Genomic DNA, 27,388 nt, shown 5'->3' with positions numbered 1-27,388 from the left:
GGAAGGCGGGAGGGGCGCGAGGGGGTGGGCGGGGCCAGGCGCGCGCCGCGCAGCGTTTTGCCCCTGCAGCCTGTTGATTGGCGGAGGGTCGGCGCGCGCGCGGGAGGCGGGCCAATGAGAGAGCGCGGCCGCTCCGGAGTGCGCGGGTGTCAGTGAGTCGTGCTCTCGCGAGATGTTGGCCCCCGCATCTATTGCCGATGGCGGTGTCTCGCGAGATCTCCGGTGCCCTCACGGACCGGCCCGGCCCTGCCGCCATCGCTGAGGGAGCCGCGGCCGTGAGGGCACAGCCGCCTCAGCCCCGGTAGCGACCCCTCGGCAACGGCCCCTCGGCTCCTTCCCGGCGTCACAGACGTCCCTGGGCGCAAGGCAGGGCTCTGAAGAGGTCACAGAATCCCAGAGGAGTTGGGGTTGGAGGGACCTCTGGAGATGTCCCAGTCCAGCCCCCTGCCCAGGCAGGGGCGCCTGGAGCAGGTGGCACAGGGACACGTCCGGGTGGGTTTGGGATGTCCCCACAGAGGGAGGCTCCAGCCCTCCCTGGGCAGCTGTTCCAGGGCTCTGCCACCCTCGTGGAAAGAAGTTCTTCCTCATGTTGAGGTGGAACTCGTTGTGTTTTATCTTATGGCCATTGCTCTTCATCCTGTCCCTGAACAGAGTCTGGCACCATCCTCTGACACCCTTGGGGATATTTAATGGGTTTATGGGATGCCCTCTCAGCCTTCCCTCCTCTAGAATAAGCAGGCCCAGCTCCTGCAGTCTCTCCTCATCAGGGAGATGCTCCAGACCCCAAACCATCTTTGTGGCCTCCAAGGAGCTCTCCAGCAGCTCCCTGCCTTTCTGGTCCTCAGGAGAAGTCATGAGCTCTCCACCCCATCCCACTCGGGACAAACTGGAGTGACTGCTGTAGGTCACTGATCTGTGTGGCTCCTTCTGGGCTGAATTACAGATGCACTTTTGAGAAATAAATTAGTTATGGGGCTCAGGAATAAAACCCAAGGGAAATTACCATATTTTATCTGCTTAGACTTGTCATAATCTGGGTCTTGCACGGCCAAACTTGGGACAGTTTGACTCAGCTGCTCAACAGCCCTGGCACTGTGGATGGGGAAGTTTAGTAAAGGTGGCAGCTGAAGCTGGAATTGCTTCATGTTTTTGTTGAGGAACAGGAGTTAGAACCCGTGGGAAGGCAGGAGGACACTAGGTGGAGCTCCGTGCTCTCTGCTGGGATTAGGAGGATGGAAGTAAGGGGGAAAAGCTGAGTTTTGGGGTCAGGATTTACCCAGCAGTGAAAAAATGAAACATTTTACCAAAGTATCTGGATCAGTGAAATTCCACCTGGAGGATCTGACCTGCTGAAGGTCCTGCAGAGCTTTCAGGAGGAAAAAACCAATCACTGAGTTTTGTAAGACAGGGCCAGCTGCAGGGGAGCACTCCCAAAATCTGTCTCTTTGCAAGTGGAACCTGGGGGCCAAATCAGGACAGGCTGGATCAGCCCTGAGGCAGCTGCTCTTACCAGGGCAGGGAGAGTGTGGGATTGTTCCTGGAAAGCACAAATCCACAGGAAATGCCACAGAGCAGGGATTTTTGTTCCTTGAGAAGGTGGTTTTGCTGCCAGGAGGGGTTGTGGGGCCTCCCAGGAGGTGCCAATGTGATGCAGGTTTTAGTGGTATTTGAATTTTTCAGCTGGAGCAATGCTGGTGTGGTCCCAGCAGCCAATTCTGCTGCCAGCGATAGGAATTCTGTGAACCTGGAACTGCAGTAGCTCTGCTTATTCTGCTTGTGAACTCTGTTGGCTTGAAATGAAGCAAATGGAAAGTTAAAAAAAAAAAAATTGCTATGAGTAGGTCTGGCTAGGGATGTTTAAAAAAGCAACAGTAAGATGGGCTTATCTTCCCCAAAAATCTTGATTTTGATCCCATGGAACTGCTCAGAGAACATCCAGAGATAGAAACAGAAAATCAGTTCCGTTATATTTTTTTGGAAAAAAAAAGAAATTAGATGTGCATCTGCTGTCCCTTCTGAATAATTAAATCAATCCTCCCTGCCACAAAAAATGAGGTACAGAACCAAGATGAGAGAAGTATTTACAAGGAGATTCAGAAACTTCACAAACAGCTGTCTCAATATTTGGTTTGGAATCCAAACCGTGCACCAGTTTCAGCCAAAAAAGAATATTGCAAACTAATTGAATTTAGTTTCTGCACAATAAAAATTACCAGTTAGTTAAACTGACCTGCTCAAGAGATCCAAGCTTATTGGAAAAAAATACAAAATATAAAATCTCAGACAATCTGGCAGTCAGTGTCTGACAATGGTGCTCTGTTCCCACCCCGTGGGCTGAGAGTGTCCCTGGGAATTCCTTTGTGCCACTGCTGCACACCCCCAGCCCTCACACTCACAAAACAACCTCGCTTTGGGTTGGTTTCGAGGATAAAAAATGGCTAAAAATAGTTGGGGTGCACCAGGGAACAAAGCCTTGCAGCGTGAGTGGCACACTGGGGCTGCTCAGAGCCTCCCTTGCTGTGTCCAAGCTGGTTTTTTCTATTTCCTTGCTTATATTTTTCAGTTAAAGAACTCAGATTTTGTGTAAGACAAAGCATTCTAACACATTCAGCCATGAACCTGAGCTGAGAGTGAAACCCCTCAGACAGCGAGTTCCTTCAGAAAGGGACAGTTACAGAGTTTACAGAAGTAGTTTAAAAATACTTGAAAATAAGAAGTAACATTTTTTTTTCCTCAACCTGTACATATGTGAGATTAGAAACATGAAATATGAATAAAGATAAATACAATTTTGATACCACCTGTACTACCCATCAGGTATAAAAAAAGCCACAAACCTCTTGAATGTAACTCAGGTCCAAACTGAGCTTGGGGCATGTCCAGACTTTTCCTCCAGTTCATCAGCAGAACAGAGAGGGTTCAGAGTCTCTGAGGAAGCAAAAGCCCCCCAAAACCTGGGCATCTTCTCTTCCTGGTTCATCCAGACCCAGAGGAGGCCTCGCTGCCATCCTGATGATTCCTACACCTCCACCTGTCATTTCAGTTACAGGAAAAGTGTCCAGACCTCTGGTTTTTCCTCCCAAAGCAAGAAACCAGGATTTATATCAGTTTACAGAAGGAAAAACAACTGCTTGCTGCTCCCAGTGCAGCTCTGCTGAGGAGTCCCAGCTCCATGGGATAACAATTCCATCTCTTCTCTGGCAGGAGTTCCTGGTTACCTGCTCTGCAGGTGGATGTCCACAGGGATGAAGGTCACCGAGGGCTGCTGGGCCAGGCTGTGGCTGCTGTGCCCCACAGGAGGTGGCACTGCCAGCTTGGAGGCTTTGGGTTGCAGCTCCCGCCGCACTCGCATGCGCCTGGCAAAGGTAAAAGGGCAGTTGGCACCTGGGGTGGTCTCTCCTCTCCCAGGGTAAGTTTTGGGGAGGTTCCCACACAGCCCAGTCATGCCAAGCCAGGATTTCATCCCAGAGATACCAAAAGTTCTCCCAGAGCATGTGAGCTCTGAGAATTGAGGAACCAAACTCCCCCTCTGGCAGCCTTGGTGCACACTCAGACCTTCCCTGCATCACCAGGAATCCCTAAAAAGAGCTCCCACCACAAAGCCTCCATCAAGGAGCTCTTTGTGCTTCCTAAGATCGAACCACAGAGCACTGACAGTGAGATTCAGTGCACTGCAATCAGCACTTCAGTGCTTAGAGTCTCCTGGAAATTTTCAGCAACAAGCCCTCAAATGCTCTGTTAGCTGAGAGCAGGGGCTTTGGTCCATCCTGTTTGACTTGGTCACGTACCTGTTGTATGTTTTCAGGATGAGCAGCACCACTGTGAAAATAATAATCACCCCCACCACAATGGCAGCAACTATTGCTCCAGAACCTGGGAGAGAAGCAGGAAGGGAAAAAAAACATATTTACAAAGTTGTCACTGTAGTGTTTGAAGTTTGATAAGTTCAAAGTCCTCTTAAAACCAAAAAAAGCCACCACCCCACTCCTTCCACTCCTTTCCTTACTTTGATAGAGACTTTGTTCTTGAGATTTTGTGGTCACATTCACTGAGAGCTGAGTGTTATTGGTCAGTGGCGTGGCCGACGTCATCTTGAGTTGGCTGCAGAGGGGAAAAAGAGGAGTGAATTCCCAAAATCTTAACAAATTTCACAGTGCTAATGAGGCAACTGCCCACCAAAGGCTCAGAGCCTGCCAAGTGCAGGCTCACTGAACTGGGGTTCTTCATATTTTCATTGTGGTGGAAACCTGGCCCCGCTGAAGGAATGGAAATTGGAAGTTGGTATGATGGAAACTTTGGTACAATCTTGAGCAATTTGCCTAAAGTACCCCCTGGTCAGTGTTAATAGGATAAAATAAGATATAAACACAATAAGGTGTTTTAAATACTTTGGGAATTTAGATTATCACCTCTGGTTGAGATTCAGATCACTGAGCAAATGAGTGTGAAGGATTCTGCAGAATTCAGCAATGTCTTGAGGGAAGGGAAAAACTGACCACAGAAAGGTTTAAAAACTCCATTATAAAATAGAATTTAAAGGAGCTTCATTCATCTAACATGGAAAACAAAAACCATTTAACCCCTTCACTTGGAGCTCCAAAAGTGTCAGGACAAACACCTGAATGCCCCTGAAGATTGCAACGTGGCTGAGGCAGGAGGCTGTGAGTTCAGCCCAGTGTCAGCTCAGGTCTGTTATTGGAAGGGGATGAACTTCCAAGGGCACAGCTGAAAACATGCCTGTGTTTTGGTGGGTAAAACTGTGGATCTGGAAAGAGCAGCCGGGATGTTTGCTGGTTTTAAAAGGGTTTTCCAAGTGTCCCTGGAAACCCGAGCCATTAAAGGGCTCCTTCAGCCCGAGAAGGGTGTGAGCACCACTTCAAAGAGCCCTCTGGAACCAGCTCAGCTCCCAGTCCCAGAGCTGAGACACTCCAACTGCCCCTTGAAAAGTAAATTATCCTTCAGCACTTGATATGGAACTGAGTTTCCCACTTCAGATGCTGCTCAGTACAGCCAGGCAGGACTCTGGTGCTCCCCTGGGATATTGTGTGGCATGGTAATTTTAATTGTACACAAGATAAACAATAGCCAGAAATAATTCAATGAAAATCAGTTGGTAATAAAAATTAATACCAATTAAAAACCTGCAGAGCTGGTCAGTGAGGAATGAGAGAGATCAGAAAGCAGCAGGAAGGGAAGTGGTTGGTGTCTGACTGGGATGCAGGATCAGAACTGCAAGGACCACTCTTCAAATACTCCAATCCTCTCGAGTTAAAAGTTTGGTTTTCTTCTTTTAATCTAAAAACCAAAATAACTTTGCCACAAGCCTGTAACTGGGTCATTCTCCTGTGAGTGAATGATTCCTTTGTTTAGCCAAGGCCAAGTTAATTCAGCAGCATGAGCATCAGCTGAATTATTTTGTGTTCAGACTCTCCCCAGCCCTATTGTCCAGCACAGGGCTCACACACACCTCAGAGGGACCTTGGAGGCACCAGAGCTCAGGGACAGCTGTTCCTGTCTCCTCACCCATCCTCCCATATGGAAAATGGTTTAACCAGTGGCAGCAGAGGCTCAAGAGACTCTTCATGAAAAGCTGATCAAGTGTTCTGACTGTGGGCATAATTCAGGAAAAGCCACATCCAGCTCTCACCTTGTGGCTCTTGACTCAGGCACTGCAAATGCCAGACCTACAGAAGCCTTTTTTCCCTTCTTCTGGCTACCAAAATAAAAACTCCAAATAAATAAGGCTGAATATTTTAATATTAAACCATGAAATATTTATCCTTCCTACCTTCCCTCTGGGTCAAACCACCTTGGCAATGGGGAGCTGTTTGTGCATGAGTCACCCAGACCCAAAGAATTTTTATTGTCGTAGTGAAACCACCTGTTTACGAAAGGGATTAATTTATCCAGCAGGCTGCACCAATCTGAGGTGCAGTTTGAAAACTGCAGCAGGTCGGGATTTCTCTGCTTTGTGTAGCAAGTCAAGAGCTGCAAGGTCTGTGTCTCCAGCCAGGGTGGAAGGTGCCAGTCCTGCTCTTACCAGGAATGGAGTCCCAGCTCCATTCCTGCCCCGTGAAATCAGCAGGTTACACCTGACCAAGCCTCTGCTCCAAGAAAGACCCAGCAATGCCCAGCAAAATCCATGGGAACCTACTGATTTTCAGCCTGGATCCTACTCTATTCAAAAAAAAAGTTTGGAAAATCAGGAGTGCTGGATAAAAGCCATTCAGCAGGGGAGAAGAAGTGGACTTTGATACAGTAATCACAGGACATTCTTTGTCCATGACACAGGGCTGCACTTCCCCCTGTGCACACACACCTGCCTGTGCTCTCAGAGCCTCTCATTCACCCTCACTCTCCACACTGCTGGTTATTTTTGCATCCCCACGTTATGGAGCTGGAAATGTTTCCATAAAGTTCAGTTTGGGCACGTTTCCATTTCAAACACCTTGGCAGATACAGGGGATAGGTTGTTCTGGCAAATGGGAGCAGTGCCCCCTTTTGCAAAGCCTCCCTTCTGGACTGAGCTGAGGGGCCCTGCTGGGCTGGGTTTGTTTGTGAGGAGATGAGGCTCAGGGCTCACCTGTCAGCAGCACCTGGCAATGGCAGCACAGGGGCCACAGGGAACAGAGGGGATTGTTTGAGGGTTTTTCCAGGGTGGCTGGACTTGGAGAGGCAGCTCCCTGCCAGGGAAGGCAGGTGCTGGTTAGGAGGACACAGATGCAGTGCTTTCACCTGGGGAAAGGTGGGGTTTGCATGGAGCTGGGTTGTTCCTGCCCTCAGCTTCCCAGCACCCCGGGAACACCGCCAGGGATCGAGGCAAGCTGTGATTTCAGGGAGTAATAAAAACACAACGTCCTTCAGTGAGACCTGAACGTGCCTGGGTTTACCTTGTGAGGCTCCAAAGAGGGAGGAAGGAGGAATGAAAAGCCCAAGTTCAAAGTGGCCTGAGGCAAACAACCCTCCCTGTGTGAGCCTGAGTGTCCCCATGTCAGGGCAGCACCTTTACATAAGCATTTTCTCAGGTTCTGGCATGAGCTGCCCAGGTTGTGCTGCTGCTAAAACACATTAAAAGCAGTTCATTGCCTTGCCAAGACAGAGACAGTGGCACAAACTGCAGGCAGCTCTGGGCAGTAGCAGCACCAACTAAAAACCCCTCAGTAATTTTACCTGCCTGGTTTAGATCATGAGAGGCACTAAAACCCCTCAGCTCCCACAGGTAGACAAGAAGTGACAACAGGACCCCCAAAAGGAACACCCTCATTTCTAAAGCCATGCCTGGAAATGTAAACTTGGTAGATTTTTGTCACTGACTCACTCAGGAGCAGTGTCTAAACCAGACTGTGAACTGCACATTGCCCAATTAGATTTTCTTTAAAGCCAGCAGTTAAAGGGTCTTATAAAAAGGAGGGAGATGGGCTTTTTATGCAGGCAGCACAAGGGGGAATGGCTTCCCACTGCCAGAGGCAGGGTTAGATGGGATATTGGGAAAAACCTTTTCCTTGTGAGGGTGATACAGCCTTGGCACAGGTGCCCAGAGCAGCTGTGGCTGTCCCTGGATCCCTGGCAGTGCCCAAGGCCAGGCTGGACAGGGCTGGGAGCAGCCTGGGGCTGTGGAAAGTGTCCCTGCCATGGCAGGGGTGGCACTGGAGCGGCTTTAAGGTTCTTTCAAACCCAACATGTTCCATGATTCTATATGTAAAGAATTCTGTACACGGTCCAAAGGATCCACACAGAAATGCAGCTCCTCTCACTGCACACAGCAGCACAGAGGCAGTCCCAGGATTTTTTGCCTATGCCAGCTTGTTAGATGGGATATTGGGAAAAACCTTTTCCTTGTGAGGGTGATACAGCCTTGGCACAGGTGCCCAGAGCAGCTGTGGCTGCCCCTGGATCCCTGGCAGTGCCCAAGGCCAGGCTGGACAGGGCTGGGAGCAGCCTGGGGCTGTGGAAAGTGTCCCTGCCATGGCAGGGGTGGCACTGGAGCGGCTTTAAGGTTCTTTCAAACCCAACATGTTCCATGATTCTATATGTAAAGAATTCTGTACACGGTCCAAAGGATCCACACAGAAATGCAGCTCCTCTCACTGCACACAGCAGCACAGAGGCAGTCCCAGGATTTTTTGCCTATGCCAGCTTGTTGAATCAGTGAGGCACCTTCCCTCTGCGGAGCCCTGAAGACACACGCAGCAGCTGACACCTCACACTTGCAGCCTGTTCTCCACCAGAACCCCTTGGCAAACCCTCAGTGCCCCAATGTGGCACCCACAGAGGGACAATAACTCTGTCAGACCCTGAAGTCACTGGTCTCTGCTCTGCCTTTGTCTCCTGGTTTGTAATCACTAAATCAACCCCTCCTGCCACCCAGCACAATGCATCTCATCAGTGAAAGCTGTTTACAAAAAGCTACGCTTCCTTTAGCAAGGACTTCCTGGGGCATTAAATACATTAATTACCAGGAAAAACCAGAAATCACCGTTTAAACCTGTCAGCAGCTTCAGTGTGTTCCCAAATAATGCAAGCAGTGTAGTTTTGTTCTGTGCTGGAGACACTCAGTGAACTGTAACACAATGCTCTGAGCTTTCGAGTTCTTTTCCTGTTAAATATTACTCTGCCAGCTCTTTCCAGCACGCTGCTCAGCAGATAGGAGAAAAAAAGTATAGGAAAAAAAAAACAAAAAAAACAAAAAACCCAAAACCACAAACAAATAACCACTAACAAACCCATATTTATAGTGCCAGGGTTGAATAAGTCAGGACAAGAGATTCAGCGTCCCCAGCGATGAAAGGACACCGCCGGCGGTGGAATGAGCTTTCAACAGCCGCGCCAGAGCAGCCCCAGTCCCGTCCCTTACGGCTCCCAATTAATGGAACAACTGCTCAAGCACCAGTTGAACAGAAAAACGTGCGACGACATCTGCTCTCCATTTCTTTCTGGTTTGGAGGTACCGATAAAGAACTGGCGTTTCCCGTGGTACATCCACAGTGCCTCGCACAAAAACCCGGAGCAACCGCGCTGCAACCACCGCTGGGAACGGCGGCGGAAAGGAGCAGAGCTTTGGGGCAGAAAGGAGCAGAGCTTTGGGGCAGAAAGGAGCAGAGCTTTGGGGCAGAAAGGAATCCCCATGTCAGGGCAGCACCTTTACATAAGCATTTTCTCAGGTTCTGGCATGAGCTGCCCAGGTTGTGCTGCTGCTAAAACACATTAAAAGCAGTTCATTGCCTTGCCAAGACAGAGACAGTGGCACAAACTGCAGGCAGCTCTGGGCAGTAGCAGCACCAACTAAAAACCCCTCAGTAATTTTACCTGCCTGGTTTAGATCATGAGAGGCACTAAAACCCCTCAGCTCCCACAGGTAGACAAGAAGTGACAACAGGACCCCCAAAAGGAACACCCTCATTTCTAAAGCCATGCCTGGAAATGTAAACTTGGTAGATTTTTGTCACTGACTCACTCAGGAGCAGTGTCTAAACCAGACTGTGAACTGCACATTGCCCAATTAGATTTTCTTTAAAGCCAGCAGTTAAAGGGTCTTATAAAAAGGAGGGAGATGGGCTTTTTATGCAGGCAGCACAAGGGGGAATGGCTTCCCACTGCCAGAGGCAGGGTTAGATGGGATATTGGGAAAAACCTTTTCCTTGTGAGGGTGATACAGCCTTGGCACAGGTGCCCAGAGCAGCTGTGGCTGCCCCTGGATCCCTGGCAGTGCCCAAGGCCAGGCTGGACAGGGCTGGGAGCAGCCTGGGGCTGTGGAAAGTGTCCCTGCCATGGCAGGGGTGGCACTGGAGCGGCTTTAAGGTTCTTTCAAACCCAACATGTTCCATGATTCTATATGTAAAGAATTCTGTACACGGTCCAAAGGATCCACACAGAAATGCAGCTCCTCTCACTGCACACAGCAGCACAGAGGCAGTCCCAGGATTTTTTGCCTATGCCAGCTTGTTGAATCAGTGAGGCACCTTCCCTCTGCGGAGCCCTGAAGACACACGCAGCAGCTGACACCTCACACTTGCAGCCTGTTCTCCACCAGAACCCCTTGGCAAACCCTCAGTGCCCCAATGTGGCACCCACAGAGGGACAATAACTCTGTCAGACCCTGAAGTCACTGGTCTCTGCTCTGCCTTTGTCTCCTGGTTTGTAATCACTAAATCAACCCCTCCTGCCACCCAGCACAATGCATCTCATCAGTGAAAGCTGTTTACAAAAAGCTACGCTTCCTTTAGCAAGGACTTCCTGGGGCATTAAATACATTAATTACCAGGAAAAACCAGAAATCACCGTTTAAACCTGTCAGCAGCTTCAGTGTGTTCCCAAATAATGCAAGCAGTGTGGTTTTGTTCTGTGCTGGAGACACTCAGTGAACTGTAACACAATGCTCTGAGCTTTCGAGTTCTTTTCCTGTTAAATATTACTCTGCCAGCTCTTTCCAGCACGCTGCTCAGCAGATAGGAGAAAAAAAGTATAGGAAAAAAAAAACAAAAAAAACAAAAAACCCAAAACCACAAACAAATAACCGCTAACAAACCCATATTTATAGTGCCAGGGTTGAATAAGTCAGGACAAGAGATTCAGCGTCCCCAGCGATGAAAGGACACCGCCGGCGATGGAATGAGCTTTCAACAGCCGCGCCAGAGCAGCCCCAGTCCCGTCCCTTACGGCTCCCAATTAATGGAACAACTGCTCAAGCACCAGTTGAACAGAAAAACGTGCGACGACATCTGCTCTCCATTTCTTTCTGGTTTGGAGGTACCGATAAAGAACTGGCGTTTCCCGTGGTACATCCACAGTGCCTCGCACAAAAACCCGGAGCAACCGCGCTGCAACCACCGCTGGGAACGGCGGCGGAAAGGAGCAGAGCTTTGGGGCAGAAAGGAGCAGAGCTTTGGGGCAGAAAGGAACAGAGCTTTGGGGTAGAAAGGAACAGAGCTTTGGGGCAGAAAGGTTACAATTATCCCCATCCAAGAGCGGTTCCTACACCCGACCCTCAGCCGGCGCTACTCACGGAGGATGCTGCGCGCTCGGGGCTCCGGCGCTGCCGCAGCGGCTCCCGGCTCCGTCTGCCCGCCGGGGCTGCGGGGCTGCCCCCGCCGCCGCTCCCGCCCCTTCCCCAGCCCGGAGCTGCCGAGCCCAGCCCAGCCCAGCCCAGCCCCGCTGCTGCCGCGGGGAGCCCGGTGCCGGTGCGGCCGGAGCCCCGGCACAGCCCCGCCGCCGCAGGTGCCTCCCCGGGGCCGCCCAGCCCGGCCCGGCCCCCGGCGCCGCCTCCCCGGGCCCGTGCGGGGCTGAGGGTGCCCCGACCCCGCCGGGCAGCGGCTGGGCGGATGGAGGAGTCTGGGATAACGCCCCCGTCTCACAGCGAGAGTTGCAAAACTTTGGGAACAGCCCCGGTTTCTGCGGCTCTTCGATGGCCAAAGGTCTCCCAGGCACTTCGGGAGACCCCAAGCGCATCCAGCCCAAAGGGAACGAGTGGTTTTTGTCAACTCATCAGTGGAATCAAAAGGATCAAACTGGAAAGGAATCATCGCCTTTTAACCTGTTGGCTTTATCCTGCAGAGAAGTGTGACCACAGTCCCTGTCTGGATTTTTCCTGTGGACATCACATTTTAGAAGGGGATCTGTCCCCTGCCTGGGCCTGATGCTGTTCCCATGGAAAGCCAGAAAACCACAAGAACAAGCCACAGCCCTCTTTCAGGCTCCATTTGTGGTTTAGGGTGGTCGAGCTGCTGTGCAGATGTTTCCCCCCATTCTCCATTTCAGCCAGAGCCACGTCACCCACCTCCCTTCTAATGCAACCTGAAACAGGAGAAAACCTGCTCCTTACAGACTCCCACCTCCATATGGAAGGCAGCAACAGGGGGGTCCTGATGGTCCATAAACATTTCCAGTGGATTTCTTGGGAAGACCAGAGTCCAGTTGGGCTGAAAAAGGAGGTTCTTGTTACCTTGCAGCTCTCCTTTTCCTCCTCCAGAAACATTTGTGCCCTTAACACAGCTCATGCTTTACTTTGGTGTCCACCATAGGCTGATTTCCACAGAAAACCCACAGAACACAACCACAGAAGCTTTTTCACCAGAAATCAGAGTTTCCAGATCTGATTATTTAGCAAATTTTTCGTACAGCTACAAAGACCCACATTAGTCACTTCCACCTCAATCCCACTGAAGCCCATGCAGTTCCTTCAAACCAGAGACTGAAATCCCAGCAGGGATTACTCACCAATCATCTTTCCAAGGGAATACATTTCCCTTGATTGATTTCCTTACGATGACTGTCCCATCCTGCATAAACAAGCAGGAGCACGAGGCTCTCCTGGGAACAGGAGTGGTTTTCCAGCCACAAACCTTCCCTGGGCTGTATCTCTGGGGAGCAGAAGGGGCTTCTTTCAACAGTCAGCAACCATAATTGGGAAGAGGTATGAATGTAAGTTAATAAAAATAATTAATAACTCCATTTAAGTAGCACAGGAAGGGAGGCAGCAGCCCCTGTGACTGTTGGGCAGTACAAGTAAAAGCAAATGTGAGTTCCCAAAGCCTCTGTGACAGCAGAGAGGGAAGGTGGGACTTTCCCAAGGGTCTGTCCTTCACCAGGTCCTAAATTTGTAGCCCTTTACTATGAGCTAGAGCCACACACCAGGTTTATACACTGTTAAATGTATAAATACATTTGCATAATGGATAAATAAAGTTTATACACTGTTACTATAAAGCTCTGCTGTCAACATCAGTGACCCAGCTTGCAGGCACCAACCCTGAGCTTACCCCATTAAGGGAGGACCAAAGGAGACTCTGGGATGCTCCATAAAAATCCTGATGAAGTCAATGGACATCAAAGGACAAAACATAACTCTGAATTAACTCCAGGCTTACTACAGCATTACCAAGCCCTAGGAAGTGACACAGCCTTACAAGGTGTGGAGTGTCACTGAATTTACCATGGAGCAGGTTTGGGCTCCTCCTGGAGCAGCAGCTCAGCTCCCAGCTCTGCTGATTAATCTGCAGTTTGCCTGCTCCTGGCAGGGCACAGCAGAGCTGGAGTGTCTCAGTGAGAACAAAGAGGAAACAGATATCACAGCAGATATCAAAAACAGCTAAAAATTCTTTATGATTGAGCTTGGAACTGAATTGTGAAATCAGGCCCTTAGTGATCTCCATGCACCCACAGCCTCAGAAATAATTACCAGACCCCCAGGGAGGGATGGAGGGAGCTGAGGTGACTGTCCCAGCAGGAGGGCACAGCTCAGCCTGGCTGCCCTCCCAATCCCTGTCCTGTGTCTGTGATCCCAACACAGAGCCACAGAGGACAGGAATTGGTTATTTTTATGTTTTATGTAAGAGCAAACCAGACTGCCAGAATGTCTTTCCCACTGCCTCACCCCAATGGTTGAAATGCTGCTGATGGTTGGAATATGTTCCCTTCACCAGGGAAATCAAACATTCCCTCTACAAGCCTGAGCATGCCAAAGTGTTACAGTACAGAGCCTGGTTCAGAGCAGGATTTTAACACATTAGGTAACATCTAAAACACAGTGTTTTCTACTTTCTAGGCCCTGCTCTTGTTTTATGGAGCAATCAGACCCTGTGACCCTCCCTGGAACAGTGAGTGGTGGCAGGGACAGCCCTGTGTCACACTCACTCACATCTCAGGGTCAGTACCTACAGGAGGAGAAGTCTTTTATCTTGCTCTGCATTTTCTCCAAGGGGATGAAGCTTGGTTGGGGTCTCTTTCCACACCAGGAATCTCTCTTAGTGAGTTTTACACTGAGAGTGGAGCAAATAAACAAAACCCAGTAAGATTCACAGACCAGCCCTCTGTTCTGGGTTCAAAAGTATCCCTAATCCAAACCCAGACAAAAATGGAAATTAAACCTTTCAGGGAATAAATGAAGCAGTTGGAATTTTGTGCACAGGGTCTTTCCAGGAGACAAGGCAGAATGAGGAGCTGCAATCACAGGTTCTCAGCTGTTATAAAACCAAAGTACTCCCATAACTGCAGAACACAAAGAAACACCACATGTTTCAGCTGCTGCTCAAGGAGGACGTTTTAAAGGAATTTGGGGTATTTATTTATACAAAGTGCAAGCTCAGAAAGAGCTGAGTTGGTGCCTCTGTGCAAGCTTGCTGCTAAAAACAGCCCTCACCAGCAGGTCAGTGATTAGGAGAAACAGGTCCTGGTGGGGGGTACTGAATCATGGCATGAGGAAGAAAGCAAACTCCAGCTTCATTTCCCAAGGCAACATGTCACCCTGGAGTGGAGCAGAATAGAATCACTTCTGGTACTGATCAATGGCTTCATTAAAGCTTTGAAGCCTCTGTTTGGCTCCTCCTACCCACCCAGAGTGGTCTCAGGGATCCCAAATCCCTCCTGTGGGTCCCTGCCCTCCCCAGCTCCTGGGACATGGAGTCCCCATCCCATCTGCCCATGAGAACACTGAAGCAGACACCACCATCACAGATCTCAATATCCACCTTGTGCAGCATGGAACACAGTCCAAATCCCAACTGTGAATGGCACTGCATTGTTTATTTGAAGTGTCTTTACACAATGGAAAGTGCTGGAATGTTGTTCCACATTTTACACATTTATACATCAACAACATCACACTGGATTCTCCTTATAAAACTGTTTCTGAAGGTTTTCCATTTAGTCCTACTTACAGCAACTTCTACACTGGGGTAGAAATGAAATCATTGAAAAAACAGAAACACCACAGAGAATCCAACCCAGACTTCTGGAATTTCAAAAATCCATAAGCCTGCTGGATAACACAGGTTTTTGTTGGGTTTTTTACCTTTGTTTTAATTCCATGGAACAGTGAGACAGTGAAGCTGGGCTTGGAGTGATTTCAATACCTGAAGAGATACATAAATATCACACCTGTGATAGATGGACAAACCCCATTTCCCTGCCTTTTTACTCTGTCCTATTCCTGTCTCTGGAGCAAGGACCTGCCTGCAGAATACCAGTTGGAAGCTGGTGGCAGGAGGGATCCTGAGCTAAAACGAAGCTAAAACCTCCACATCCATGAGAATCCCTGCCCATTCCTTTTCCCCTTGCTGTCAGTCAAGTGAAAACACTTCTGAAAGTTCAAGAAGCACATCAGGTACAACTGAAACACACTGAAATGAACCTGAAAAATCTGAATTTCAGAATGATTTCTACATAGGAACATCAGCAGCCTGGTTTGTTCACAAATAATTTTATCTTTTTAAATAGAAAAAAAGAAGAATCTGTCTAGACTAAAAAAGTTTGGCTATAAAATAGCATAAAAGCACAGGAGCAGGTGTTGTTATACCAAGGCATATTTTCCTCCTACTAAAACACTTAACACAAGATCACAAAATCAAAGATCTCTATTCTAAAAGATGCATCCTGGTCTCAGAAGCAGCAGATGCTCTGTCAGACACACAGGAGGCCACACAGAAAAAGTTTTCATGAAAAACAGCAAACAAGGGCTGAAACTGCATAAAAACTGGCTAAGCCAGGCAACTGATTGTCTTTGAAAATACAAAACAGATTGAAGAAGTTAACAATTAACCCTTGGATGTTTTAGCTCCTGCCAGGACCTAACAGTCACTGGATGTATTCAGAGGTGGAGGCTGTCCCAAGGACTGGAGAGGAATAAACATCCCCAGATTGTCAGAGAGGATCAGACACAGCACACTCAACAGTTGGATCCATATTTCACTCTACCACTGTCATTAACTCCTAATTAGGGGTCAGGGTACCACCCCAGACACCAGAGCAGGAGTGTTGGTGATGGACTCTGAGGTTCTTCCTCTGGTGTTCTCCTCCCTGCAGTCACCAACCCTGAATTCAGCTTCTCAGTGTATTTGTGCCTCATGTCAAACTACAAACATACAGCTGGTATTTCTGAGAAAAGCAAAGGTTGACCCTCACCTCAGCTGGCAAGGAATCTGAGCATAGAGAGTGCATTTCACTTGTGTTTAACACTAGATTAACTGGAAGCTGTTGGACAGATCAGCTTTTAACTGCTGTACAAGGAACTTGCTGGAACCCACTCGTGACAGGAGGAGATTATTTCAGCACTTGGAACATCACACTGTACAACAGAGAGCAAAGGGTGACATCTTAAAAAACCAAAACACAGCCAGACTCCCTAATTGTCACTATTTCAAGTCAGGTGGATTTGCTACACTCAGGGGGGACTAGTCCCTAAAATTAAAGTGCTTTTCAGAGCATTGGCATCCAAAATCTTGAACATGAGAGACAACTACAAGTCAGATCTGTTGTGACCTATAGCAGCAGCACAGACAGCAACACATGGACTCGCCGGGTGCCTGGAGTTGGTACCACGTGGAGCAGCTCAGCTCTAGCAGGGCATTGTCCCCCCCACCTCCAGGGCACACTCGAAGGCTTTGGAGTCACTCAGGATGGTGGGGGGCGGGTCTGGGCGCCGCGTCTGCAGGATCTTCTGCTTGGGGTTCTTGATGTCCTCCTCCTCCTCCGTCTCGCTCTCACACACGTGCACAACCACGCTGGGGGTGGAGTCAGTCCCTGCGTGCAGCTCGTACTTCTCCCCTGGGAGCAGCCGGCAGGAGGCAGGTTAAAAACACCCCCAAGGAAAAGCATTTAGCTCAAAAACCCCTTCATAGCTTCAACAACACAACCAAGTGATCACTAATTCCCTCCCCATCTTTAATGTGCTCAGCCTCCACTCTCCACCAAACCCACCCCATCTTTAATGTGCTCAGCCTCCACTCTTCACCAAACCTCTGAAGTGCCTTAAAACAGTCCCTGTAGCAGTTACAGCACACTTTAAATACAACCAATCTTTTAATTGACATTTAGAGGAAAGGAAGGATGTAAAAAACTCCCAGGAAAACATCAGAACATGAGCAGCAAACACATTTCTAAGTGACATCATTTGTGCTGTACATTTCTAAGACATTTGTAAACTAAAAGCATTTGAGCACATCAAGCCTCCCCATTTCCTGCTTTTCACAGAAAGCAAACACCACATTTCCCAAGAAGGCTTAGAAAGAGTTGATGATTAAACCCAAAAAGTCCATATTGGCATCCAGACATCCTTAATGGCTGGAGCTGCTCATCTGCAAGAGACTGAACTTCTCATTGCTCTGCTTTTCCTTAATCCTGAGGCTCTGACAAAATTCAATATATAGGTGTGATGGAGTCACTCCCTCACAGTCCAGTCCTGTGCTACACTTTCAATCAATTAAATAATTAAGTGAAGAAAGTGATGGATCATTTAATTCAAGTAAGAAACATCACATAAAAGAGACTCAGTTTGTTCTCACAGAGAAGGACAAGTAGAAAAACTCCCTCAATAACCACTTTTGGAGGGAAATACCAAACAAAAGCAGGTAAATGTCCCTACCTGGCCCCAGCTTGGAGACAGCACAGAGCAGGTCATAATTGATCAGAGGGGTTGCATCTTCACTCTGTTTCCACCCCACTGGGGGAGAGGCAGGAGGGGAAATCAGGAACTGCTTCACAGGTTGTGGAGGAAGGAGGTAGGACTTGTCCCCAATTTCACTGGACACCTGCACCTGCAGGCAAAGCCAGGAGACAGACAGCACAAATATTAATTCCCTTGGTATTTGGTTTATTTCCCCACTCATGCACATCCATGTCCTGCACTTAATTCAGCCTAGCTTTAAGAAACAAAACGGGTTCAGCTCTTTGTACAACACCTCAGGGAGCTGCTGCAGCTCAGAACCTGTGCAGGGGCTGCTGTGGGACCTGTGCCAATGCAACAGGCACAAAGCATCTCTTAGAAAGAGAATTTGGGATCCACTTATTTTGTTTCAGCCCCTCTGTGTGTCTGGGGAAGGTGGTTTGGTCACTGCATAGAGATTGTCCCAACCAATCTCAGCTCAAGACGAAAAACAAAACTGTGCCCTAAAATTTTAACACAGCTCAGTGTAGAACCATGAAATGATTTCAGATATTTCCCCCGAATGAAGCTCATGGGCAAAGGAGGAATAAGGGAACAAGGACAGAGGTACAAGGTCTCTGTGTCCTACTGTACCTGTGCAAAGTAGAGCTTCAGCTTCTTCCCGCTGAACTCGGTCTCGTGCAGCTCTATCCGAGCTCGTGCTGCTGCCTCGGGGTTGCTGAAGTTTATCCTCACCCTCCTGAAGCTCTTGAACTGCTGGAATGTCACCTGCTCATCGTAGACTGTGAAAAGTGCTTCAAACCTTTCCTGGAGAGAAGCACAAACATTCTCACTCCGTGAAAAGATATTTTCCTTTACTCTCCTCTCCCAAATCCCAGCCCAAATCACCTCAACCTGCACATTCCACACCTCCCTCCCTGCTTGTAAATCCACACTCAGGGCAGCACAGCTTTGTCTCACTGGTTGCATCTGAATCCCAAGAGCAAACTGACGTGAATGAGCCCAAAAACTCTGAATACACCAAGTGCCACCTAGCGAGAGCTGCTCAGTGGTGCAGCTGCACTGCATTGTCATGAAAATCGATTTCATGGTTCTGAAATCCAATTAATAACTTTCAATTATGAAATTCAATTAATTTAACAGCTCTCTAATCCACAAGAGACCTCATTTACAGATTTTTTTTCCCCTCAATTACAATGTGCCTTAATACACTGAAAATCCAGACAAAAACGTTCAGGGGGACACCGAGAACACCTCACACTCCTTCCCCCTTACCTTCTCCTCCTGCACCTCGAACACAGCCTCGTGAACACTGCAAGCAAAGAGTGAGGTAGGCAAGTCACTGAAATCCATCATCTCTTCCAAATCCTCTTCATTTTCTCCAAAAATCATCTGCTCCTCCTCCTCCTGGTCGCTGCTGTACAGGTCTGACTGGCTGTCGCTCCAGGACTTCATGGAATCCCTGAGCATCCTTCCCCCCCAGCAGCTCCTCAGGTGCCAGCTTCCAGCAGGGCCCTGCCAGCCAAAAACCCAAAACCAAACGTGAGGATAGCACAGCTTCCTGCCCCACTGTTACAGGCAAATCATTCCACAAAGAACAGGAATCAGCACGGAATTTGTTCTGTCCCCCACGAATCAGCAGCACCACCTCCCCCTGCTGAGGATGGAGGGAGGACTCTGCTGCTCCATCAAAGGGAAGATAAAGTCACCCCATCAAGAAAATGCAATTTCTCCTCCCTTTACTCTGACAGGAATCCAAAATGACAGCACTGTTCTAGAAGCTTTTCTCCATGACACACTTTACAGTGAGCAACAATTTCTTGTTTAATAATTAAAACCATTTCCTGGGTAATCAGAGCAGTCCTCTGGTAGCTGAAAAAATAACTTTGTTTCATCAATGAGAGCACGTGGACAAAGTTAAATCCCCTCTCCAAAGCTTCTCCAAAACCTAAAATCTCCTGATGGCAGGAAATGTCCTTTTCCTAGACCTTTCCCATAGGTAGGAGTACTTACAGGAGTAGACACATCAAGGAAGACAAAAAAAAAGCAAATAAGCAAGAGACTAAATAAAAAACATCAGGGAGAGTATTTTTTATACAACAGAAAAGATTTTACTGGAGTGGACCTGCCACACATACCTGCAAAACTCTTGAGGTTATCACACTGCTCTTAGCTGAGAGAAAAACAGGTTAATTGCACCAGATCTGCGTTTGGAGAGTGATGATTTGTGACACAACACTCAAAGGAGGTAGTAAATATATGATGTTTCATTGGCAATGATCTCATTTGAATATTTGCATAATGAGGGGGGATTAACTGGGTTAATGACAGTGGCTGCCCCAGTCACACCATCCCAAACCCATGGGGATCTCTGCCCAGCGTGGCAGGAAGGATGGAAATTTGGGAGAACAGGCAGCTGGTGGAAACCTCAGTTCTTGTGCTTGCTGATTCATGCAAGGAGGGAAGAGAAAAGGAACAAAAATGCGCCAACATGGTGAAAACAAAAGGCACCATCTGGCTCTGAGGAGGTCTGGGCTCATACAAGCAGCACCAGGACACACACACACACCCAGCCAAGCTCTGGTGGACCGGGAGCAACATTCCAGCCTTGGCCTGGTTTTGATCCCACATTCCTGAGGGATCAAACCACCCAACCCATAAACACTGCTCCAGCACCTGCTTTTCTGACAGCCCAGAGGATGGGGGGACCAACAAGGACAGAGCAACACTGGCAGAGAAAAAGGAGAGTTGGGAAAGTAAACTCAAATACTTGGATGAATGGTGAATCAAACATGGAGTGAGGAACACACAGAGAACTCGAGATTTGGTCAAGCTGGGGCTGTCTGAGCCTCACTGAAAAACAAAATCAGGGAAGCAGTGACACAGAGTGCTTCTGCAGACAACACTGGGCTATAGAAGATACTGCAATTATTTTGTATTTCTTTTTTAATTAAGATTTCATCATAGTTCTGCTGTTTTTAATCATAAACCTCATGGTTAATTCTATTTCCTTTCTCAGATAACTGATTTTTCATTACTTCACCCAAATCAATTCAAAACACCTGATTACTGAGCGAGGCAAAAATCTCCAACAGCCCCCTGACATAAGGATGAGACAGGTGAGACTCAGGTATGAATATTAATTAAGAAGCACAGTGAGTAACAGCCCTGTGAGAAGGGATATTTGAACAGACTGGGTAGAACTATTTACTGTGCAATTATTAGAAAGCATCAAAATCAGAAAGAGGACACTCCAAACTTGACAGGTACAGGAATGTGATTATCAGTGCAACAGCCAAACTGCTCTGCTTCAGGAAAAAGGGAATTTCTTCACTTATCTCCTTGGAAAGGTGAGAGATTCCTATTTATAAATTGTTTGATGTGAACATGATATGCAAACCTAAGTTATTTATTACAATCGGCTTATTCTTATCATAGAATTAACAGCAATACAATTATAAGCAATTTCATTGCAATACTCATTAGCAAACTGTTGGATCACTCACTCCCTCACGTATTTCAGATTAAACAGCAAAATTTCAGGGATCCCAAGAACTAAAGCCACTGGGGTCAGTCAGACCTTTCACTAAATCCTTTCTCTGAGCATTAACACCTGCTTATCGTTTAAACACCAGCTGACAGAGAAATGCTTCTAAACAAACTCCCCAAGTTCACAGAAGGCTAAAAATCATGTGAAATGAAAGCAAAGCAGCTCCTGCCCTGGGGAGCTGTAGCTCTCCACCGGCACGGGCAGCACCGGGGAGTTTTCCTTGGCATCCTCTGGAGCAGCAGCTCATTCCCAGTCACATCCCACCGCTCAAGGAATGGAAGGGCTGGGAACGGCGTGGCAATTTCCACAGGAGCAGATAAATCTGCTCTGACAGGAGCACGGGAGAAAATCCTCCCGTGGGAGGGTGGGGATGCCCCGAGCAGCTGTGGCTGCCCCTGCATCCCTGGCAGTGCCCAGGCCGGGCTGGACAGGGCTGGGAGCACCTGGGACAGTGGAAGGTGTCCCTGCCACGGCAGGGCTGGCACTGGCTGGGATTTCAGCCTTCCCACCCGAACCATTCCACGATTCCAAACGCTGCGGCTGATCCCGCAGAGCCCACGGAGCTGCCCTGGCTCAGCGCGGCGGGACAAACCCGGGGCGGGGGCCGGAGCCTCGGCGGCGGATATTCTTTAATTCAAAACCCCAAGCGTTCCATCTCCGCCCTGAGAGAGGATGAAAACAACTTCCCCACCCGCACCCGCGGCACGGCCCGGCCCGGGGGCGGCTGCGGCGGTGCCGGGGCTCAGCTCACCTGCGGACGGCTCTGCCTGAGGGGCGGCGGGGACGCGCAGTGTCCGTGTGGGGCGGCGGGAGCGCGCAGCGCCCGCGGGTGTCCGTGACAGGCACCGGGAGCGCGCAGCGCCCGCGGGTCCCGGGGCGGGGCGGCGGCGGGAACGCGCCTGCGCGCGCGTCCACCCCCCCCCTCCTTGTGCCCGGGAGCTGAGGGGTGCGTGAGGGGGGTCGGTGACCCGGATGGAGAGAGGGAAAGGAGGGGAGGAGAAAGGGAGGGATGAGGGAAAGGGAGACGGAGCGGGAATGGAGAGGCGGGAGGGAGTCGGGGCTCTGCGCATGCCCCGGCCGCGCTGAGGGGTCGCGGCGGGGCCGGTCCCCTCAGGGGCCGCGCGGTCCCGGCCCCGCCGCCGCCTCCCCCGGGACGTCTCAGGGGAGCCCCAAAAGCGCTCCGGGGACGCTTTGGGCCGTGTTTACACGGCACTGAGCCAGCCATGGGAGCACACCGCCCGCTGGGCCCCGAGGAGCGGCTGGCCAGGGTCCCTGTGGGAATGGCTGAGCTCGGAGCGATGAGAATTTATTTAAAATGCTGCAAATCGCTCTCGGAGCAGCTTCCGGGCGAGGGGATGGCGGCTGCTGTGGAGGAAGGAGCTGCCCAGAGAAGCTGTGGCTGCCCCTGGATCCCTGGAGGTGTCCAAGGACAGGCTGGACGGGGTTTGGAGCAGCCTGGCACAGTGGAAGGTGTCCCTGCCATGGCAGGGGTGCGATGGGATGAGATTTAAGGTCCCTTTCAACCCAAACCATTCAGGGATTCTTTGATTCTTCCCCTGGCATTAATCGGGATGGCTCTGCCATCAGCCTCGGACAGCTGCCAGCTGGGAACAGTGACAGTTTGTGTCCTCCTCGGAGTAAATCACAGCTTAATCCAGCCACGAGATGGTTTCAGACAGCCATCATCCGAGCTGGGTGACACATCAGTGCCTGTGCACGTTTACCTCTATAAAGAAAGCACAAACCAACATCCTTTCTTTGGTTTTTCACAAAAAAAACTACACAAATCTATTGAGTTTCACTGACACTAATATCGAGTTTAACAGCTCTGTGTCCTCGCTTGGAAAGACAGAAGACAGCGTGGGTTGGTGATAGAAGTAGTGAAATTTCTGTGGCTGAAATATTTTCTTTTAAATTTCAGAAACAGACAGAAATGCTGAGCTGGGTTTCTCTACCAGGTCCACCTTTCCCCGGTGGGAAACATCACTAGTCAGAAAACAGCCCAGCAGATGCCACTTTAGCAAGGTAGGATCAGTCTGTTCTCTGCCAGGTCCACCTTTCCCCGGTGGGAAACATCACTAGTCAGAAAACAGCCCAACAAGGTAGGATCAGTCTCCCCTGTCCAGGTAAAGGCATTCTGCAATTCAGATGCAGTGCAAATTCAGGTGGTAACAGGTTACTCTCCATCCTCAGCCCTCCCTTGCTGCAATCTCCTGCTTTATCGATTCAATACCACATTTTCCTCCCTGGGCAACAATAGATTCTGCTTTAATACCACTAACTGCAACATTTGTGTCCACTTCAGTGGCATTTAAAATACTTTGTCTCTTGCAATAACACCTCGTTTGTAGCACTCCTGTAACACTCCCGACATCAATGGCACATCTTTGTATCAGCACAGAGAACACTTGTAATGTAACCCACTAACTCTTGAATGGTGAATGTCAACAAAGAACTGCCACTTTTATCAGGAATTCTGGGGACTGGGGAATCCAGGGATTCAGTGAAGTGCAGCTCTAACACCGAGGCTGCCCTTGGGTTGTTTGTCTTTTCTCCCTTTGTGGTTTGGGAGACATTTAATTAAAAGTATCCTGAGGGTTACCCTCAGCTTCTCCCCATGGACTGCAAACCCACCTGGTGAGTGTTAATTAGCTTGGCAAGCAGTGGATGAAGCCAAATTGCCACTTTTCTGTATCCCAGACACACAGGTGCCCTGTGCCTGAGGGATGACACCTGCCACAGCTGCATTCCCAGCTGTTCTCAGGGGGCTTGGACATGTCAGAGAAGCTCAATTTCAGTAACAAACATCACTACTCAGGCCACCAAACATACAGTGATTTTGGGTTGTGTCCCCACCCCTTTATTTGGATCACAATTTCAAGCTCTTCAGAATATTAAATGCAAAATATTTTTTTCAAAGCCCCGTAAAAGGAAGTTTTAAAAGTAAATTGCAGCTGACCCAGCTATGTGGAGACTCCTGTGAAACTGGGAGCATTAGTAATGCTGTAACAATCTGCATTTCATTTATAATTATCCTGTTAAAAACAGACAGAGAGTTCTTTGAATACACATTTTAGTCACCTAAATTCTGTCAACTTCTCCCAAGACATTTTTGGTCAATTGAAGCTCTGTCAGGAGCATGGAGCAAGCCAGAATTCCACAGGTTTTACCACAATCTTTTATTCAAAGTTTGGTTTCATTTGTCTCACCTGAAAGACAAATAGAATTAAACAGACATGCAACATTGCCTGTGAAAAATGAAGCAGTTGTCCTTTATAGTGCAAGAGTGTAAAGCTTGATTTATTTACACATTTTAAGGTGAACAGGAGAACGTTGTAGGCAGATCATTTTATACGTTCAGCTGTGCTCCACAGAGTTAAGTTACACAGAAAATACACACTGAGGATGTTTTAAGTGCTCTGGTGCATCGAGAAGCCACACAGGGTGGAGGCCAGAGATGTCAGATCCCACTGGGTAAGGAAGGCAGGGATGAAGCCAAGGAGCTGCTCCTTCAGCCAAGTGCTGGAGCAGCTCCTGGTGCTGAGAAATCCCTTCCATTTGGAATCCATTTGAAATCCCTTCCATTGGAATCTGAGGGTGCTGTGCCACGTGCAGGGTCCTGCATCAGCCCTGCAGTGTTGATATTCACAGATCAGAGTGTGCTGTACAACACTTAAATAATTTTTCACCCTGGAATGTGGCACAGGGCTCCTCTCCTTTAAACCTTCCTGAGCTGCTCAGCAGTAAATATTTGCTGCAATGCCAGGCATGGCCACTGTCACCTCAGACTAACAAATATTCTGTGAAAAGCTCAATGTGAGGGTGCAAAACCCTTCCTGTTTCAGCTTCTCTGGACTAGAAGGGAGGTGAGGAGTTTAATTCACTCCTGAAAGAGCCAGAAAGAGCACAGAAGTCCTTCAGTCAAGTTTAAACAAGATACTTGGTTTTTCTGGGCCTTGCTCATGCCTTTTCTTATGCTAAAGAGCAAAAATAACATTTTTTGGAAGATTGGGAGAAAAAGCAAGAAAGAGGAAGGTGCATAAAATTAAAAAAAAACCAAAAAACAACCAAACAAAACAAATCCCATTTTAGGATTCCAGTGTTGAACAGCAGCAGCAAACAGGAGTGAGTGCAGTCCCTCAGTCCTACCCCTACATCAGTCAGGGAGCTGAGGCCCATGGCCAGGAGCACCCCAGGCTCCACTGCTGTGGCACAATGATCAAAAATATTGTGATTTATGTGCTGTAGAAACAGACACCACCTCCAGTGGAGGCCTTTGGCAGGGAAGTTTCAAGAAGCAAACAAAGGAAGATTTCCCTGTGGCTGCAGGTAAAGGGAACTGTCATTATTAAGTAGAATTATTTGAGCACACAGAGACTGTGTAAATAAAACATGGTTATGTAAAGTTTTGGAGCAAGACTTGCCTTTAGAATCTTTGCAATAAAGGGCCAAACCCACACAATAACACAAAAGCTCAGCTGGTGGCAGTTTCACTCAGAGAAGGGCTGACACCTGAGGGCTCTGTGCAGGGAGCAAGGGCAGGACCTGGGCTCAGGAGAACTGGGGAGTTTACACAAAACCACCCCTGAACAGGCCAGAGAGCAGCCTGCAAGGCAAGCCCAGAGCACTCTGTCCCCTGGCTCTGTGGCCATCTCTCAGGGCCTGTGCTGAGGAGCAAAACCCAAAGCAGGACTCACGGCTGCCAGGTCTGTGCTCAGTCACCTGCTGGGTTTAAACCCTGCTGAGAACTGGGACCAGTGCACTGGCACACACAGGACCCTCCTGACTTGGATGTCAGCAGCCATTTAGGCCCTTGTGATGAATTATTTTGTGCCACCTAATTAACCACAGAGAATATTGCCATGGAACAAGTGTGTGGTGTAGCACAGCTTGTTTTCAGACTCTGTGTTCTGTGACTGAAGAACCAATAGGTCAGAACAGGTTGATGAAATGGGAAGAGATAAGGAAAGGCAGCATTCCTGTGCCCTTCCCATTCAGCCTCCCTGCAGTGCTTCATTCTGCATCGTTAATGAACAAAAGCTGCCCATAAATTCACCAACAATCGATGGCCACATGCAAAGGCAGTAAATCAGTGTCACTGCACCCCAGCAAGATGAATGCTCTGGCAGCAGGAGCCCATTAACATCCTTATCTTGCCTAATCACAAATAAAGTATTGAGGGTGAAAGGAAAGCTGTTATTTCTTGAGGTTTCCTAAGTTCCAGTGCAGGGGATGCCACTGATAAGATCTGAATTGTGCCCAGCTGGTGAAGAAACCTGGGTACAGCCCCAGGGCACCTCCCCTGTGCAGGGAGAAGGTTATTTTTCTAAGCTGCACAAAAATGCCAAAGCAATCCAAAGCATGCCCAGATTGAATCAGTCTGCAGAGCTGGCAAAGCAAACAAATGCAAAGGAACCGTTCTGTTGTCATTTACAACAACAAGAACCTAGAATAATCATGTACAGGTCAGGGGAGTTGTTGGGAATTTCTGGTAGTGGGAAGAGAAACTGGCCATGAGTCAATTTAACAAATAAAAATAAAAATAAATAAATGCAGAAAGACACTATTCCAAACCTAAAATAATCCCAAACTCCCTGGTACTGGGGGAATCACTTAAAAATACACAGAACATGAGAGCTATTCCTTTCAAATAAAATTCCAGGGTCATGGAGACTACTATGCAGGCAGCCCAAACCACACTGAGTGAACTTAAAATTCATTTTTCCAGAAAAAAACCCCCCAATTTTAGAGCAGCCAGTGCCATCAAAGTGCCAGGATAACCAGTGAATGTTGTACTTTCTCCTCCTCACATGACAGTTCCCCATGCTCCCCCCCTGTGTCCATTCTCCCTCAGTATCAGCTCCTGGCCATCTCCTGGAAGCTGGAAAGATAAATATCAAAGTACACAAAGCTCCATTATCCTCACAGGCCTCAGTGAGTGCTGGGCTGTGCAACTTCTCTCCTTAGGTCATCCACAATAGTAGACAAGTATTGTTTTTCCTTTTTTTAAAAGAAAGAAAAAGGGGGAGGACCCCAGCTTACATCACCTAAACTGAGCTTTTGAACTAAGGAACTTAACACCTTTAAGTAGTTGGGACTACTAAAGTTTGAAATCCTGCCTCAATCAGAAAGAAAATAAATAAACATGATAAAGAATTCAGATTTTGTCCAAAATTCCATAAATTCCCCACCAGACACAGTCACATCATTCTCATTTCTCCATGTCCTCATTCTTTATAGTGTTCCCTCTGCACCATTTAATCCAACTTGAAGCTCCTGCTATGAAATCAGAAAACTGGCAAATAATCTTTGTTCTAAGCCATATAATCCAGTGGTGCTCTAAAAACAACCCCATCCTCAGTGCTTATGTTCAACACCAGAACAGAAGTGCCCAAAATTGGTGGTTTGAAGGGATAAAGTGTTCACTCTCACCAGTTCTGCTGCTCTAAAGACACAGCGAGTTC

The 27,388-nt window shown here is 48.5% G+C and overlaps 2 protein-coding genes across 2 annotated transcripts; both read right to left on the bottom strand.

The window, feature by feature from the left end:
* Positions 1-2,811: 2,811 nt before the first annotated feature.
* Positions 2,812-11,202, bottom strand: LOC121349983 (non-compact myelin associated protein). Its single transcript, XM_041460894.1, has 4 exons — positions 11,003-11,202; positions 4,007-4,101; positions 3,789-3,873; positions 2,812-3,356 (listed from the first exon to the last, which is right to left on the bottom strand). Exons 2-4 carry the CDS (start codon positions 4,089-4,091, stop codon positions 3,215-3,217), a joined length of 312 nt encoding a protein of 103 aa, XP_041316828.1. The 5' UTR covers positions 4,092-4,101; positions 11,003-11,202; the 3' UTR covers positions 2,812-3,214.
* Positions 11,203-14,451: 3,249 nt separating this feature from the next.
* RCAN3 (RCAN family member 3) lies at positions 14,452-21,818 on the bottom strand. The gene is made up of 5 exons (XM_041460886.1): positions 21,676-21,818; positions 18,650-18,889; positions 18,008-18,181; positions 17,354-17,525; positions 14,452-16,536 (listed from the first exon to the last, which is right to left on the bottom strand). The coding sequence occupies exons 2-5, from the start codon at positions 18,842-18,844 to the stop codon at positions 16,328-16,330; spliced, it is 750 nt and encodes a 249-aa protein (XP_041316820.1). The 5' UTR covers positions 18,845-18,889; positions 21,676-21,818; the 3' UTR covers positions 14,452-16,327.
* Between the last annotated feature and the right edge of the window lie 5,570 nt (positions 21,819-27,388).

The sequence above is a fragment of the Pyrgilauda ruficollis genome, unplaced genomic scaffold, assembly GCF_017590135.1.
Source record: "Pyrgilauda ruficollis isolate IOZ18807 unplaced genomic scaffold, ASM1759013v1 scaffold149, whole genome shotgun sequence".
Classification (NCBI taxonomy): domain Eukaryota; kingdom Metazoa; phylum Chordata; class Aves; order Passeriformes; family Passeridae; genus Pyrgilauda; species Pyrgilauda ruficollis.
The sequence above is the reverse complement of the archived record's forward strand: the minus strand, read 5'-3'. Positions and strand labels throughout refer to the sequence as shown.

Coding starts and splice junctions, on each gene's coding strand:
- LOC121349983 (XM_041460894.1), bottom strand. CDS start 4,091: ATGACGTCGGCCACGCCACTGACCAATAACACTCAGCTCTCAGTGAAT. Junction 3,874..4,006: donor AGAACAAAGTCTCTATCAAA/GTAAGGAAAGGA, acceptor CTTCTCTCCCAG/GTTCTGGAGCAATAGTTGCT. Junction 3,357..3,788: donor ATCCTGAAAACATACAACAG/GTACGTGACCAA, acceptor TACCTTTGCCAG/GCGCATGCGAGTGCGGCGGG.
- RCAN3 (XM_041460886.1), bottom strand. CDS start 18,844: ATGCTCAGGGATTCCATGAAGTCCTGGAGCGACAGCCAGTCAGACCTG. Junction 18,182..18,649: donor TCGAGGTGCAGGAGGAGAAG/GTAAGGGGGAAG, acceptor GCTTCTCTCCAG/GAAAGGTTTGAAGCACTTTT. Junction 17,526..18,007: donor TGAAGCTCTACTTTGCACAG/GTACAGTAGGAC, acceptor CTTTGCCTGCAG/GTGCAGGTGTCCAGTGAAAT.